Source organism: Oncorhynchus masou, chromosome 29 (assembly GCF_036934945.1).
Source record: "Oncorhynchus masou masou isolate Uvic2021 chromosome 29, UVic_Omas_1.1, whole genome shotgun sequence".
NCBI classification, from domain to species: Eukaryota; Metazoa; Chordata; class Actinopteri; order Salmoniformes; family Salmonidae; genus Oncorhynchus; species Oncorhynchus masou.
This window is the reverse complement of record NC_088240.1, coordinates 36,758,753-36,773,544: the sequence shown is the minus strand read 5'-3', so window position 1 is coordinate 36,773,544 and position 14,792 is coordinate 36,758,753. Positions and strand designations below refer to the sequence as shown.

At 43.3% G+C, this 14,792-nt stretch overlaps 1 protein-coding gene across 9 annotated transcripts in view; it reads right to left on the bottom strand.

Moving 5' to 3' along the window:
• Window positions 1-3,437: 3,437 nt before the first annotated feature.
• LOC135519445 (FERM, ARHGEF and pleckstrin domain-containing protein 1-like) overlaps window positions 3,438-14,792 on the bottom strand; it is a 77,545-nt gene continuing 66,190 nt past the window's right edge. For 8 of the 9 annotated variants that reach the window (XM_064944678.1, XM_064944681.1, XM_064944680.1 and 5 more), the window contains 12 exons: window positions 13,875-14,008; window positions 12,722-12,803; window positions 12,237-12,474; window positions 11,983-12,113; window positions 11,691-11,759; window positions 10,700-10,789; window positions 10,318-10,400; window positions 9,842-9,954; window positions 9,246-9,412; window positions 6,270-6,377; window positions 4,816-4,967; window positions 3,438-4,709 (listed from right to left, as the gene is read on the bottom strand). In XM_064944678.1, the coding sequence (XP_064800750.1) occupies window positions 4,628-4,709; window positions 4,816-4,967; window positions 6,270-6,377; window positions 9,246-9,412; window positions 9,842-9,954; window positions 10,318-10,400; window positions 10,700-10,789; window positions 11,691-11,759; window positions 11,983-12,113; window positions 12,237-12,474; window positions 12,722-12,803; window positions 13,875-14,008 (1,449 nt within the window). In that variant the 3' untranslated portion in view covers window positions 3,438-4,627. Of the gene's footprint in view, window positions 4,710-4,815; window positions 4,968-6,269; window positions 6,378-8,420; window positions 8,558-9,245; window positions 9,413-9,841; window positions 9,955-10,317; window positions 10,401-10,699; window positions 10,790-11,690; window positions 11,760-11,982; window positions 12,114-12,236; window positions 12,475-12,721; window positions 12,804-13,874; window positions 14,009-14,792 lie in introns of all 9 variants that reach the window. The other variant, XM_064944685.1, reaches the window with a different exon arrangement.

The window sequence follows — 14,792 nt, the reverse complement described above, 5'->3', positions numbered from 1 at the left end:
TTCTAATGTAATACGGGAGAGAGAGAATGCCGAGTCCTGTTTGTTTCAAAGGCAGACTTTGGAGTTACTGCCAGCACCACGACCAGCAGCACAACAAATTAAAAGCTGATGACGGCCATTATGGTTGCAATGGTTTTCACAAAGAGAGATCTGGCTCTGCTCTGAGCGTGCATGGAGAAATAGAGGGACATCTCAGCTATGAGTCCTGTCCACTGGCACGTCCCTTTATTCCAACAATAAACAAAGGGGCTCTGCCCAGTGTGTCCTCTCAGAAACATTACATGAACTGGCTAATCAGTGGAACTGTATTTGCCTCTGAAATTTAACTATTGCATTTGATCCTATCCATGATCAGTTTGAGCCATACAATATCTACTGACCAAAGAGGTCTATTCAGTTCATTATGACTTCTTAGTGGGTATTTGAATTACAATATTTCAGACAATACATTTGTGTTTCAATGCAGACTGAAACACAATCGTCCACGATGAGGGGGGGTCCGTCACAATCTCCCCTTTATGTCACTGAAAGAGATCCTTCTTCCTCTCGGAGGGTATTTACATGTTTCATGGAGGAATTAATTACAAGCTGTGTGTGTGGATGATGGTCTTGTGTAGAATCACATTCCTGTCCCACTCCACTGAGGGGCTCCACCAGAACAGAGCTATACTTCACACTTTATTCTTCCTACCATTCACCTTATGTTGGTCAGTGAACTTGGGAGTTGTTCTTATTCACAATGACTTCCTTATAAAAACACATTATTTTGCATACCCCTAGTCTCCTCCAGAATCCTCTGGCTTGGGTCCATGAGAGAAAATGAATGAATGAATAAATAAATAAATAATATGAAGGTGTGGTTGTGGGTCTGGGATCTTGAGTAAGGATTCCATTTCCCTGACAGAGAGCCTGGACGGTGTCCGTTTCAGTTACCTAGCAACTTCTTCTAGGAAAGTTGGAACAATTACGCCGAACACCACACCAAACACAGTACACACAAAATGGTAAACTCCTTTCTCTCCAGAGCCTTTGCAAAAATTAATATTGTGGTATCACTGGTCCCCGTTGCCCAAATGTTCCAAGCTGGATGGTCAAATTCAACATTAGACAAATGGCACCCGATACTGTCTGGGACACCGACCATGAAATTGATTCCAAACACTTCTCTTTGTAATGTGGTGCCTCTGAGCCTTTCTATGGACATAGACTACCTCACTGATACTAAATACCCTATAATGGTGCAGAGATTCCTAACATCTATTTGGTCACTATATAAATTGTAATTTCTAAAAGCAAAGAAAATAAAATAAAACAAATCCTTACACATAACCCCTTCATGTGTTTGGTTATGTACTAAAAATCACCTTTTCCTTGTATCATGCAAATATGTTGACCTGAAGGGGACAATATGGTGGCCTAATGAGTACAGTGTGCTAATACCGACATGTTGTGCATCCCATTAGACAGACCGGCCTAATGTAGTCTCTATAAGATTGGCCTTCCAAGTGCTCCATGGATCTCAGTATAGATGGCACCTTTAACACGTTACGTTTTTCACAACAGGTTATAAAAATGTAGGGCTAGTTAAAAAGTGCACTATGCAGAAAGACATTTCCATGTTTGCTAAAATTCTAAGAGTTTGCCGAATTTCAGTTTATATGACAAAATCAACAAGCGTAGTGTAGAGAATCCTTGTACCATCCAAACAGCTGTGATATATACTTTCCATAACCCAAAATATTGTGTTCTCTGTTTGAAGCTGGTGTACAGACCCTAAAGTAAAAGAACAGGAAGCATAGAAAGAACAGATCTACCACTTCTAAGACGTGCTTTCAGTGAGAATGACAGATCCATAACTCACATTTCTATGTTAATTTTGTAGGGTCGGCCAAAAAGTTACATATTGCAGCATTAAAAAAAAAAACGAATTTCCAGGATTATTCATATCCATGATAATCCATGTATAGGCCTACCATTGATGATGTGTGCATCTAATTTACATGTTTAATTAATGATAGAGGGATGATTGGCCTTGCTGGAGGGTCAGAGAGCAACAACAAAAAAATAGACTAGAATACAACTCAATGAAATGAGGGAGGCAGCTGAAGTTGGATTAACACTGTGTGCGCCAATAAGTAATGTAGGCCTAAACAATTAACAGGTAAACCAAGTCAAATAATAGGCAAACGACCAACATGGAATGCATAATGTAATGCTTTCAAGTAGGCCTACATGTACAAAATGTGATACAGGTCTTATTGCTGCACCTGCTGACTTCGAGGGTGGGTGACAATGGGCGCACATCTCTACGTGGCTAGAATGTAACACACAAGGCACAATAGCAAACAGACGTGTAGCATAGAGAGCTTAGAAGGGCATGGAAATTGTCTAGTGTACTTACAACAAGCACGGAGGTCCTGACAACCTCAGAGACACTTTGCCTTAGTTCAGCCGCAGTGCCAGGTTTACTTAGTCCCCTTGTAAATTTCCTGGTCTCCGGGTGTACTGGAACTGACATTGTCGAGTCCTGCCTTTCATCAATTTCTTTAGGAATTTATAAAACGTCAAAGAAGAAGAGTAAGAACGGAATCATCTGCCGGCTTTTTCCGTTTCTCCGTCAGCACAAGAGCGCACCTTGAGTTTAAAACTGGGTCATGTTGTGCTGGTTCACTCTGCCTTTTTGATCTCATAATTTGCAACAATTACTAGTGAAAGTTGTATTGTATTATCCTGCAGCTGTTGCATCCCCCCGCTGAGTTGTTGTTGTCATAATAAACCATTCTTCCGCGCGTTCACCGTCTCATTACGGCTGTCCGTCGTCGGTCTCGCTATGCTCGGTGTACATGCGACGCCAGCCCGAAAGCGTAATCTGCGTGCGTCGTCCTACCACGCTTCTCCACTCCTCCCTTCTCCAGTGATTTACAAAGGCCTGCCCAGTTCAGTTTCTGTATGAGCAGGCTATGAACGTACTGTAATCATTGTTACAGTAATATTCATAGGGAGGGGGGGCTGTTTTTATCGACATGTAACGTGGTAAATAGAGAAGATACAATGCCATGTCTGTCACAATAGTGGAAATTGTTCAGTGAATGTAGAATAACTATTAAAACGTGCATAAATTAAATACAGTGAAGTACTTCACACAACATTCTAAATTGGACGGTGAAAACCTAATGAGAATGACCAAGCTTGTTTTTAGGAGGACTACGTAGAATTCTTTCATCAGATTAAAATTATGCCATAACTTCGGGCCAGTACGTGACCAGCAATGGCACAGGTCTTATGTTATTGAGCAATGATGCCATCTATGGGAATACAAGAAACAAAATGTCAATTCTCTTGTAGTGTACTGAGGTGAAAGTGGTTAAAAACATTAAATGGGCAATTACACCTCTGTTAGCTATTATGGACTAGCAAAAGAACCCACAATACAAATGTTCAAATTAGGTTTTTATTGCTTTCATTTCCAAAGCGCTCTCTGGTGTCTGGGAAAACACAGCATTCCCTCAATAAGGAAAACCAAAGTTTTCCCTCTCTGTCATATGCATATATCCATTTAAATTTAGACTTGTAAAGGTCTCTTTACATATGGGAGGCAGCCTAGTCCAACAAGGGCAATGGTGCTTGGAACTGAAAGTTTAGATTTTGTTTCACACATATTCTTTAAAGCTTTCCATTACAGTTTCCTTCATAATACACAGATTATGAACATCTCACATTTCTCACACAATTGAGGGTGGAATATAATAGTCTTCAGAACACCCTCTGAAGTATCCTTACAACAAAGCATACCAGGAATATTCACTTCACTTGAATAATGGCGTTAGTGGTGATGGTAACTACCCTGATAGCTTTATAAGTAGTTCTAGAGTTAAGTCGATGATACAACAAAATATTCTGATATCTTACTTATCACAAGGTCTCTCACTGTCCAGAGACATCTTATTAAAAGAAAAATGGAATTTAAAGTGACTTTTTTTTTTTTTTTCTTACAACACATTTCAAGTCTCCTCACCACCAATGTAGTAAAATTGCATTAAAAGTGTAGGAAAATGGTTAAACTGTTTGGCACTTTTTTATTATCATTTTTTCATTATTATTTTCCCCCTTAAAGTAAACAAGGAGACACAAATCTTGAGGATGCAGTGATATTCTAACCATCTATGAAAAAAAAGTTTTAAAATGCAGAATCTCTGTATCAACATGTTCCCACCATAAAAACAATCCAATGACAGAATGTGAAACCAGAAGTACAGTAAGTGATTCAGCCCGTTAGAAAACAGTATAAAATGGCATCCTACAAAAAGAGGTTCAGAGCTGAGTAAAAATGCTGAAAATGCAGTCTCTGATGCAGTCTAAACCAGCGGACATGTCACCATTAAAGCATTAAAAAGCACCAAGATTGTGCATGGACACTGCTCAATGTACATATGTCCCAGATATGTGTAGAAAAGGAAATCAAGAGTGTCCAGAGAAGTGAAGTGAATGTGGCGCCAGATGGGCTCTGCTTCAGCTTGCTGCTTGGGGAGTCATAGTGTGATGAGAGGCTAGATGTGGCCAGACCCTATGGGAGATTGTGGTAGGGAGAAGAGGCATGGAGACAGGGAGAGAGCCCTTGCTCTTTGGATCAGTACGGATGGGGCTCTTTCCGGCTCAGAATGCGGGTGCTGCTGGCAGAGACGGTGGCACTGCGAATGACCTCCATCCACCTGTATGGAGAGAAAAAGACAGGGGGTTTCACACTGCCCAGTACCATCTGTAAACAAACATACTATATACTGTACACAATAGAGGATAGACAGAAGTGTACTGCACCTCTCAAAAGTGTATTCGCTCTCAGATCTGAAGTAGTAGACGTGGGATTTGAAATGCAGTTTGAAGACATAGTCCTTGTGGATGTTTTCAGACTCAGTGGGGATGGTGACCGAGTAGCCCAACAGGGGGAGACTGGCCAGAGGATAATCATCCTGGAGAGAGGGGAAAGGACCAAACAGTTAAGCATTCTGAATGTTATGAAGCTACTTACATCCAGTAACAAACAGTTAAAGAGATCGGGATTTCAAGGAGCTACTCACTTTCACTCAGTGGTGTAAAGTACTCAAGTAAAAAATACTTTGAAGTACTACTTAAGTCGTTTTTTTTGAGGTATCTGTACTTTACATGACCATTTTTTATTTTTGACAACTTTTACTTCACTACATTCCTAAAGAAAATGATGTACTTTTTATCCATACATGTTCCCTGGCGCCCAAAAGTACCTGGTACATTTTGAATGTTAAGCAGGACAGGAAAATGGTCTAATTCACACATCAAGAGAACATCCCTGGTCATCCCTACTGCCTCTGATCTGGAGGACTCACTAAACACACATGCTGTGTTTGTAAATGATGTCTGAGTGTTGGAGTGTGCCTGTGGCTATCCGTAAATGACAAAAACGAGAAAATTGTGCCGTCTGGTTTGCTTAATATAAGCAATTGTAAATGATTTATACTTGTACTTTTGATACTTAAGTATATCTGTTGCAAATACATTTACTTCTGATACTTAAGTACATTTAAAACCAAATACTTTTAGACTTCTACTCAAGTAAGACTTTTACTCTTTTACTTTATTTTACTCAATTTCTACTGTCTTTACTTTTACCACCACTGCTTTTCACTACAAAAACACTTGATAACACTATCATACTTTCATGGTGCATTTTAAAAAATGAGGGAAAATGCCCCACGGCTACAGGTCACAGAACATGTGACAAAACATGAGTAACTAACTATAACATTACAAACAATGGTTTCTTTCAGGTGGTGATTCTAATGGATTCAGGGGAGCTGTGCTGAAAGTGAGAGCAGATCAACTGGCATGGGGATGTGCGTAACTCCCTTACATGGCACATGGATTTGAAATTCCACAGAGAAATGGGATATTCTTAAATTAATGGGATATTGTTAGATTGTAAACAATACTGCCATGTTGAAGATCATGGATCATGAGCAGGAGGAGGCTAGGGGGTCATCCCCAGCACACATCGCTGTGCTTCTGGCCTTCACAGACATACATGGATCATAAGGAGGGGGAGAGAGGCCCCAGAACACATTGCTGTAGTTCTGGTACCTAATGTATCAAGCGTCTCAGAGTGCTAACTTATAATTAGTAAGATTACATGGACATGGGGGACCTGGTTGTAGAGCAGAAATCCTACTCAGACGCTTTGTGAACACGGGCCATGGTCTACAGACAGACAAACACGAGGAGTAGGTGCTAGCCCTCACCTGGTGGGTCTTGTAGAAGAACAGGCTGAAGTTGGTGAAGACCACCCAGAGTTTCTGCCAGCCGTTGCTGTTCTTGAACTTCCTCAGCAGGTTTCCTGACAGCTGATTCTACAGTAGAAAAACGATTTACAAATCAGTAAACTTTGTTCATGTACTACATAGAAAAATGACATGACAAAAATAAAAACATGTAGAGGGAATTTCAACAAACACTTACAGCACCTTCAGTAACTATTCACACCCCATCACCTGTTCCACATGTTTTTGTGTTACAGCCTGAATTTAAAATGGATTAAATCGACATTTTCTTTAACACTAGCCTACACAGAATACCCCATAATGTCAAAGTGGAATTATGTTTTTAGAAATGCATTCAATATGAATAGCTGAAATGTCTTGAGTAAAGTACTCAAGCCTAAATAAGTTCAATAAATAAGTTCAGGAGTAAAAATGTGCTCAACACATAATAAGTTGCATGGACTTACTCTGGGTGCAATAATAGAGTTTATCATGATTTTTGAATGACTACCTCATCTCTGTACCCCACACATAAAAGTACGCAAGGTCCCTCAGTCGAACAGCGAATTTCAAACACAGATTCAACCACAAAAAACTGAGTTTTTTTCAATACCTTGCTAAGGGTACCTATTGGTAATGCAAATTATAATTCAGACATTGAATATCCCTTTGAGAATGGTGAAGGTATTAATTACACTGGATGGTGTATCAATACACCCAGTCACTACAAAGATACAACTGTTCTTCCTAACTCAGTTGCTGGAGAGGAAGGAAACCTCTTATGGATTTCACCTTGAGGCCAATAGTTACTTTAAAACAGTTACAGAGTTTAATGGCTGTGATAGGAGAAAACTGAGGATGGATCAACAACATTGTAGTTGATCCACAAAACTAACCTAATTGACAGAGTGAAAAGAAGGAAGCCTGTACAGAATACAAATATTCCAATACATGCATCCTGTTTGCAACAAGGCAAACTGCAAGACATGTGGCAAAGAAATTAACTTTTTGTCCTGAATACAAAGCTTGGGGCAAATCCAACAACACATCACCCAGTACCACTCTTCATATTTCCAAGCATGGTGGTGGCTACATCATGTTATGGGTATGCTTGTCATTGGCATGGACTAGGATAAAAAGAAAAGTAATAGAGCTAAACACAGGCAAAATCCTAGAGAAAAACGTGGTTCAGTTTGCTTTCCAACAGACACTGGGAGACAAATTCACCTTTCAGCAGGATAATAACCGAAAACACAAGGCCAAATATACACTAGAGTTGCTTACCAAGATGATGTTGAATATTCCTGAGTGGCCTAGTTGCAGTTTTGACTTAAAATCGGCTTGAAAATCTATGGTAAGACTTGAAAATGTCTGTTTAGCAATGATCAACAACCAACAGATCTTGATGAATTGTTAAAAGAATAAATGTGCAAATATTATACAATCCAGGTGTGCAAAGCACTTCCCGACTTACCCAGAAAGACTCACAGCTTTAAATCGCTGCCAAAGGTGATTCTAACATGTATTGACTCAGGGGTGTGAATACTTATGTAAATGAGATATTTCTGTATTTAATTTTCAATAATTCTAAAAACATGTTTTGACTTTGTCATTATGGGTTATTGTGTGTAGATGTGTGAGAAGAAAGAACAAAACAACAGAATGTTGAATAAGACAAGAGGAACAAATATTGTCTGAAGGCACTGTATGTTAGTGCGTAAGGAATAATGTGTGCTGCACTGTAAGCTCTGAAAATAAACCCACTGTAATTAAGCCTGAGGCCTCTGTTCACTTCAGTGGTTTAAAGGAGGTAAGTACAGCTATAAACAGACAGCGTCTATCCTGGGGTCCATCCAGCAACAGTTTAAAGTCACTGAACTAACAGTGACCTCTATGGTCACTGTAAACAACTGCCATCTAGTGGCAATATAAAGCATTTACTTTAAACTGAGCCATCATTTTAGGCTTCCACCAACTTATTTCAGTTCATCGTAGGTCTTCACAGGTGAAAAGTGTTACACAAAAGCGTTCAACTTTTCACCAACGACCTCAAAGAAGATACAAGGTGCTAGTATACGACAGTAATGCTACAATGCGATGGGGAGGCCTCTCCTCTCTCCATGGCTCCTTTACCTCTAGACTCCTGCAGGAATCACTAAAGGAGAGGCTGTGAACTCGATACCAGCAGATAAGAGACAGAGGCACTGGTCCCTGGCCACTGCCGGGCCCCGAGAGGGAGGCCTCTGAGTCACTGACTGGACTAGGGTCCTCTACCACGGAGGACAGGCAGACGGACACACAGAAGAGACAGACAGAAAAGAGAGAGGGGGGGAGGGAGGAGAGGACAGAGACACAAAGACTGAGTAGGTGTAAACACACGCATGCACTGCAAGGGCTAAACACGGAGGGGGGGGGGGGGACCTAGCGGTGAGTCCAGGTACGGCTCTGAAGGAGAGAAAAAAGGAGCGCAAAACCACACGGGACATCCACAGTAGAGATTAGATAAGAAAACCACACTGGAACAGTTAGCCACAGAGGGCAAGATGAGAACAGTGTCCTGGCAGTGCACCCACCTCATGCTAAAGTCTGGTCTTGCTCTGGGCTCAGTATACAACATTACAGAGAAAATAAACGGCTTGAAAGATGCCGTCTCAGCTGCACTGAGATGTGCTGTTCAAGACTGAAAAAACGTCGATGACATCCTGCCGAGTGTCCTATGTAGCAGTTCACAGACGAGACAGTGCCAACAGCTTGGGGACAAAGCACTGAAGTAATCTAATGTCTAAATAGCAGAGGACAGAGAGAGAGGGTGGCACAGGAGGACATTGTTCCCAGGGGAGAGAAGCACATTCAATAAGGAGAGGAAACAGATACACACTCAGATACATAGTGAGTCAGAGAGAGATGGGGGAGGGGAAGGCAGGGCAGAGCAGGACAGGTTAGGACTGGTTGTGGTACCTCCACAGCTATGCTAAAGTCCACCATGGACACGCTGGTATTCCTGTGCCAGCACACGTGCACCGTGGTGTTACCACGGTGAGGGGCCTGCCTCTCCAGGGAGGTGCGTGACGCCATCAGGTCGTCCTCAGACTCTGCCTCCGCACAGGAGTCCTCTGTTGTGGATTCTGGGAAATTCAGGAAGCGGTTAATTCCACATACACACGGCGACAACGTGGGAAGACGGATCCTACTGTAAAACCTGATGAGATAAATAGTAGCACAATACTTCATAGTGGCTCGGTTTGTAAATACATGCAGACAGGCTGTAGGAATTTAGAAAAATAATTTCAAATCAAGACTTTATAAACCATCAATTTTGAAGCATTATATTTGAGCTATTCAAGCTCATTTCGGATGTATAGGTTGGCCCATTCTGCCTCTGAAGTTTCTAGAAGAGTAGCAACTGTCCGTGCAATGAGGGAACAGTATGGGGAGAACTCAGCGATAACTCATTAACGCGTGGGGTCGGATGATTCTCCAGACACTACTAGTTGTCCCCTATGGCAGGCCCAGTGCCCATGCTCTAGAGTCTTTGTACTGCAGTATCAACTTACTGTTATCAGTCAGACCTCTGGCCAGCAGGTCAGCCGTGTGGCCGTTGCTGGTCTCTGCCAAGTCAATGGCCATCTTAATGTCCTCCATCCACTTCTCCATCTCTGACAGGGAACTGGATGGGGGGGAAGAAAGAATGAGAGAGAAAGAGGGAGAGAAATGGACAGAAAAGGTAATGCCTTTTCTTCCACCAGTGCTGGGCTTCACCTAATAAATATTGCATGTGGTTATTTCTATGACCAAGTGTGCTGTATAAATAATGAACGTGCCTTTGTGATTATACAAATGCCTTATTGTCAACTGCTGAGTTTACCGGTCGCCTGCTGATTCACCAACCACTGTATTCTGAATACTGACCACTTTAGTCATACCACAGCAAACATGAAAACACACATCCCTGTACACATACTGTTGTCTGGCATCTGTCAAACGACTACCCAATAGTCCAGCTCGTTCGGAGTTCGGACCACAGACTCACCTAGCTGCTACCACCACTGACTGACGCTGCCCAACCAGGGTGAAGGCGTGAGGCACACCCCACTCGTCCTCGCTCTCCCGGATCTGGGGACACACAGACACAGCCAGTCAACACATGGGGCATGAGAGGAACAAATCTGCTTGTGGGAGAGGGACTGCGTGTGTGTGTGAGAGAGAGAGAAAAAGGGGGACAGGGAGAGAGCGACAGAGGGGGAATTAAAGAGAGACACAGATGGTAGGGGAGTTACTGTGGCACAGCACGCTAGTTTATTTACAGCAAGTAATTACAAACTTGTGACAGCTACTGTACTCTACTGTGCAGCACTCCACGCCAGGGCACAAGAGGGGGGTTAAGAAAAGGTGAAAGAAGAGAGTCAACTTACTGTCATGTCATGGAGAGGGAGCTGCCCATGCACTTTGAACTGGTTCGTCGCCGTCATCCCTCGACTCGTATACAAGAGGACGTCATTGAACTGTCACCAGAGAACAAGAGAAAAGTGAAGGCAATCATTAAAGGGTTATTAATAGCCACACCAACCTCACTTATTGACTTCACACAAAAAGAACACTGAACGATTGTCTGTGGCTTGGTGACATTGGCTGTGTTGGGCATACGCCTGTTGCAGCGGCACTAGATAACATTCCAGATTGTCTGTGGCTTGGTGAATACATTGGCTGTGTTGGGCATACGCCTGTTGCAGCGGCACTAGATAACATTCCAGATTGTCTGTGGCTTGGTGAATACATTGGCTGTGTTGGGCCATACGCCTGTTGCAGCGGCACTAGATAACATTCCAGATTGTCTGTGGCTTGGTGAATACATTGGCTGTGTTGGCCATACGCCTGTTGCAGCGGCACTAGATAACATTCCAGATTGTCTGTGGCTTGGTGAATACATTGGCTGTGTTGGGCCATACGCCTGTTGCAGCGGCACTAGATAACATTCCAGATTGTCTGTGGCTTGGTGAATACATTGGCTGTGTTGGCCATACGCCTGTTGCAGCGGCACTAGATAACATTCCAGATTGTCTGTGGCTTGGTGAATACATTGGCTGTGTTGGGCATACGCCTGTTGCAGCGGCACTAGATAACATTCAAGCTGTTCTAACACGAATCATGATTCAGATGAGTCGTGGTCTCAATTAGATGCCCTACAATAACGAATAGGGACACTGGCTCAAAAACAGTAAACAGCTGCATAGAAAGATAAGGCAGCCGTCGTCTTTGAAGCATTTTGTACAAAGTCATTCATACCGAGGAGGTTAAACACAGGGCTCTACTTTCCATAGCCGTCTATCTTGTCAGATCACTCGACTGAATAATCTGTTAAATAACTCATTCAGGATGACATCTCAGATGCATTGCAGACATTACCAGGAAAAACATTCGTTGCTGGAGGCCTTTTCCAGACAGCTTGCTGAGACAACCTAGCCGGATGAACTCCTGAAAAACACCAATCACAACTAATTCCATCACAACATCTCAGGGAAAGAGCAAAACTGATAAAAACAAATGAGTTTTTCAAACTGGCTACTCTCACGTACAAAATGTTGATATGGGATTCCGTCCAAAATGGCACCCTATTCCTTACATAGTGCACTACTTTTGCACTATATAGGGAATAGGGTGCCTTCAGGGACGCATCCAGATCCCTACTTGAACTCACCCGCCCTGGAGTGACTAGACTGTCGATGCCAATCAAATCCTTCTTAAGCTCCAGAAGCTTCTGGAAGTTCTCCATCTTGATCATGCTGCCGTGGAGCTGGGCCACCACCTCTGACACGTCCGCCAGCGCGGCTATGGGAGAGGACACAGCAACGCTCAGTCTGTGATGTCATAGACCTCAACTGCACCAGGGGGGCTCCCTAAGCTAGCCCGGGCTCAGAGAGCCCCTGACGGCTACAGAACAGTAACAGTTACCTCTGCAGTCCCTGAAATCCACGTGTGTGGGGGGGTAGTGTTTGCACAGACGCTCCAGGATCTGCTTGTAATGCAAGAGGCGGTGCAGGGGCCTGAGGATGAACACGTTGAGAGGGATGTAGCACACCTTCTGCAGCTCAAAGTCCCGGACCAGCACCTCCAGCCTCCGGGAGCCCCGGCATGCCTTCTCCAGCTCCACCAGGGCCTCCGAGTGCTTCTGGAGGTGGGCAGTCAGCGGCTACAATAGAGTAGGGTTGAGTAGAATAGATCTTTATTGGCCATTTGCACACACACACACACACACACACACACACACACACACACACACACACACACACACACACACACGGCTACGGGGAGCACAGGGTTAGCCGCAAAACAACGCCCCTGGAGCTGTACGACAGTTTGTACAAGTCAGCATACATTGGTCATGGTGCAGATACAAAGTGAATTTGATATAAAGTGCAAGAAAAAGCAGCCAATACCTTCAGGCCCTGTAGATTCTTCAGCATGACATCACCGATGCGCTGGTAATCTCCTTTAATGTGGGCATTGGAGCGCCCTTCCCTATAAAAAAATAAAACACTAGCAACTTCTTCTCTCTGGAACGGTTTCATGCTAGGGTTTGTGCTGAGATATTTCTGCTGTGGACAGCAGAGGAATGTGAAGCACTTAAAAGACTCTTAAAGCCATATTTCATATTCATGTGAGCTCCAACACTCATGCAAGGACATTTAAATGGCGTTTGACTGCACCGCTGAAAACCGCAAGCAGGTGTCTACCTTGAGCATGAATTGCAGTTGACAGCTAGATATAGCACCATGCAGACTGACCTTTCTCCACGCTCGTTCATTCAAAATATGAACCAATACGTTCTGGAGTGGGTAGTACAAGCCCAAAGAGGACATTTTGAATGTTATGCCTTTGAGATACAACCCCTGTTTCACTGACAAAACCCTCTACCAGATCTAAATCAAAGGTCAACAGTCAGGAGAGGGCTAAAATAACATTTGAATATGTAAAACAAGATAGCCAGCTACATGCATCTGTGCTCTGTATTCGGTCTGCTGATTTGCCTTTGGGGCTTTAGCCATGTTTTGAGAGAAAACACAGTCAGATCTTGCGTGGAGGTCCCTTTCGCTCTCGTTTGGTCTTGTAGTACGTCTGGACATGTGATGCTGATCACTACAGTATGAAGTCTGCAGCAGTGACAGTCTGCCAGCCAGGCCCTCTCTGTGCCACCATGGGGGAGCTCTGATGTAAGGACCACATCATTAAGAGGAGCAGACAGTGGAAAAACCCACAGGCTAGAAGTAGCGGCTTGATGCAGCGCGACCGTTGCCATAGCAACCCCAGCTCCCCAGGTCATCCACGGGAGGAGGTGCGTCTCTGCGATGAAGCCTCCCAGACTGAATGTCAATACCGCTCATTAGACAAAGACCAGACCCCGGGATCAATGAGCCCAGTTCACAATGACAAACCCCAACTGTGTTCTTAATCTAAGGGGACCTTACACAAAACGAGGCTAAGTGCACTGGCATTTTAAGAAAAAAAATGACCTGAACTATAAAAAGAGATGTATCATTGTGATGGATTACAGTCATCCAGTGAGGTACAAGGCCTTTCATGCCATCTCACCATAGAGCCAGTCTCTGCTCCACCTCTCTGAGGAAGCCGGAGTGGAACTTGTACAGAGGGTCAAAGTTGGAGAAGATGGTGCTCTTCAGGGAGTCCGGTGCAGCTTCATCTTTACCCACCAAGTTCTGAAAAGACTGGGATGACACACACACACACACACACACACACACACACACACACACACACACACACACACACACACACACACACACACACACACACACACACACACACACACACACACACACACACAGTTCTGCATTAGAGCACACTCTTTATTGTGCAAATCGTGACATTCTCAATTGCCAGTAGCCAAAAGAGGACTTGAAATCTAATGAGGTGAAATGCAGTGTTTCTGGTGAATTAGGAGCCCATCTGCTTGGATTGCATTAGAATCTGCCTGATGTGCTGCTTCCAAAAAGACCTCTGTGCTGTTGTTTAGCAACAATCACATTGGCCTCATGACTTCCACCAAATCCTTTAACGACCTGTAGATGAATGGAGGAATCGACCTAGAGATGAATGGAGGAAATGGAGGAATCAATAGCCCATCATTCCTGACAAGACCCAGGGGGAGTCTTTCATTAAAGGCTACCTGATCAGATTAAAAGGGAAGCTATAGCCTGATGTGGTTTGGGGTGGAGGAGTTGGAGATGGTGGTGGGGTGGTTTAGCTGGTTTGCATCACATATGACACCTTATTCCCAATATAGTGCACTGTTCTGGTCAAAAGTAATGCAAAAATATTCACACCCCTTGACTTTATCCACATATTGTTTTGTTACAAAGTGGGATTAAAATGGATTTAATTGACAATGATCTAGACAATATACTCTGTAATGTCAAAGTGGTAGAATTTATATATATTTTTAAATGAATGGATGTTAAAAAAACAAATATATCTTAATTAGATAAGTAT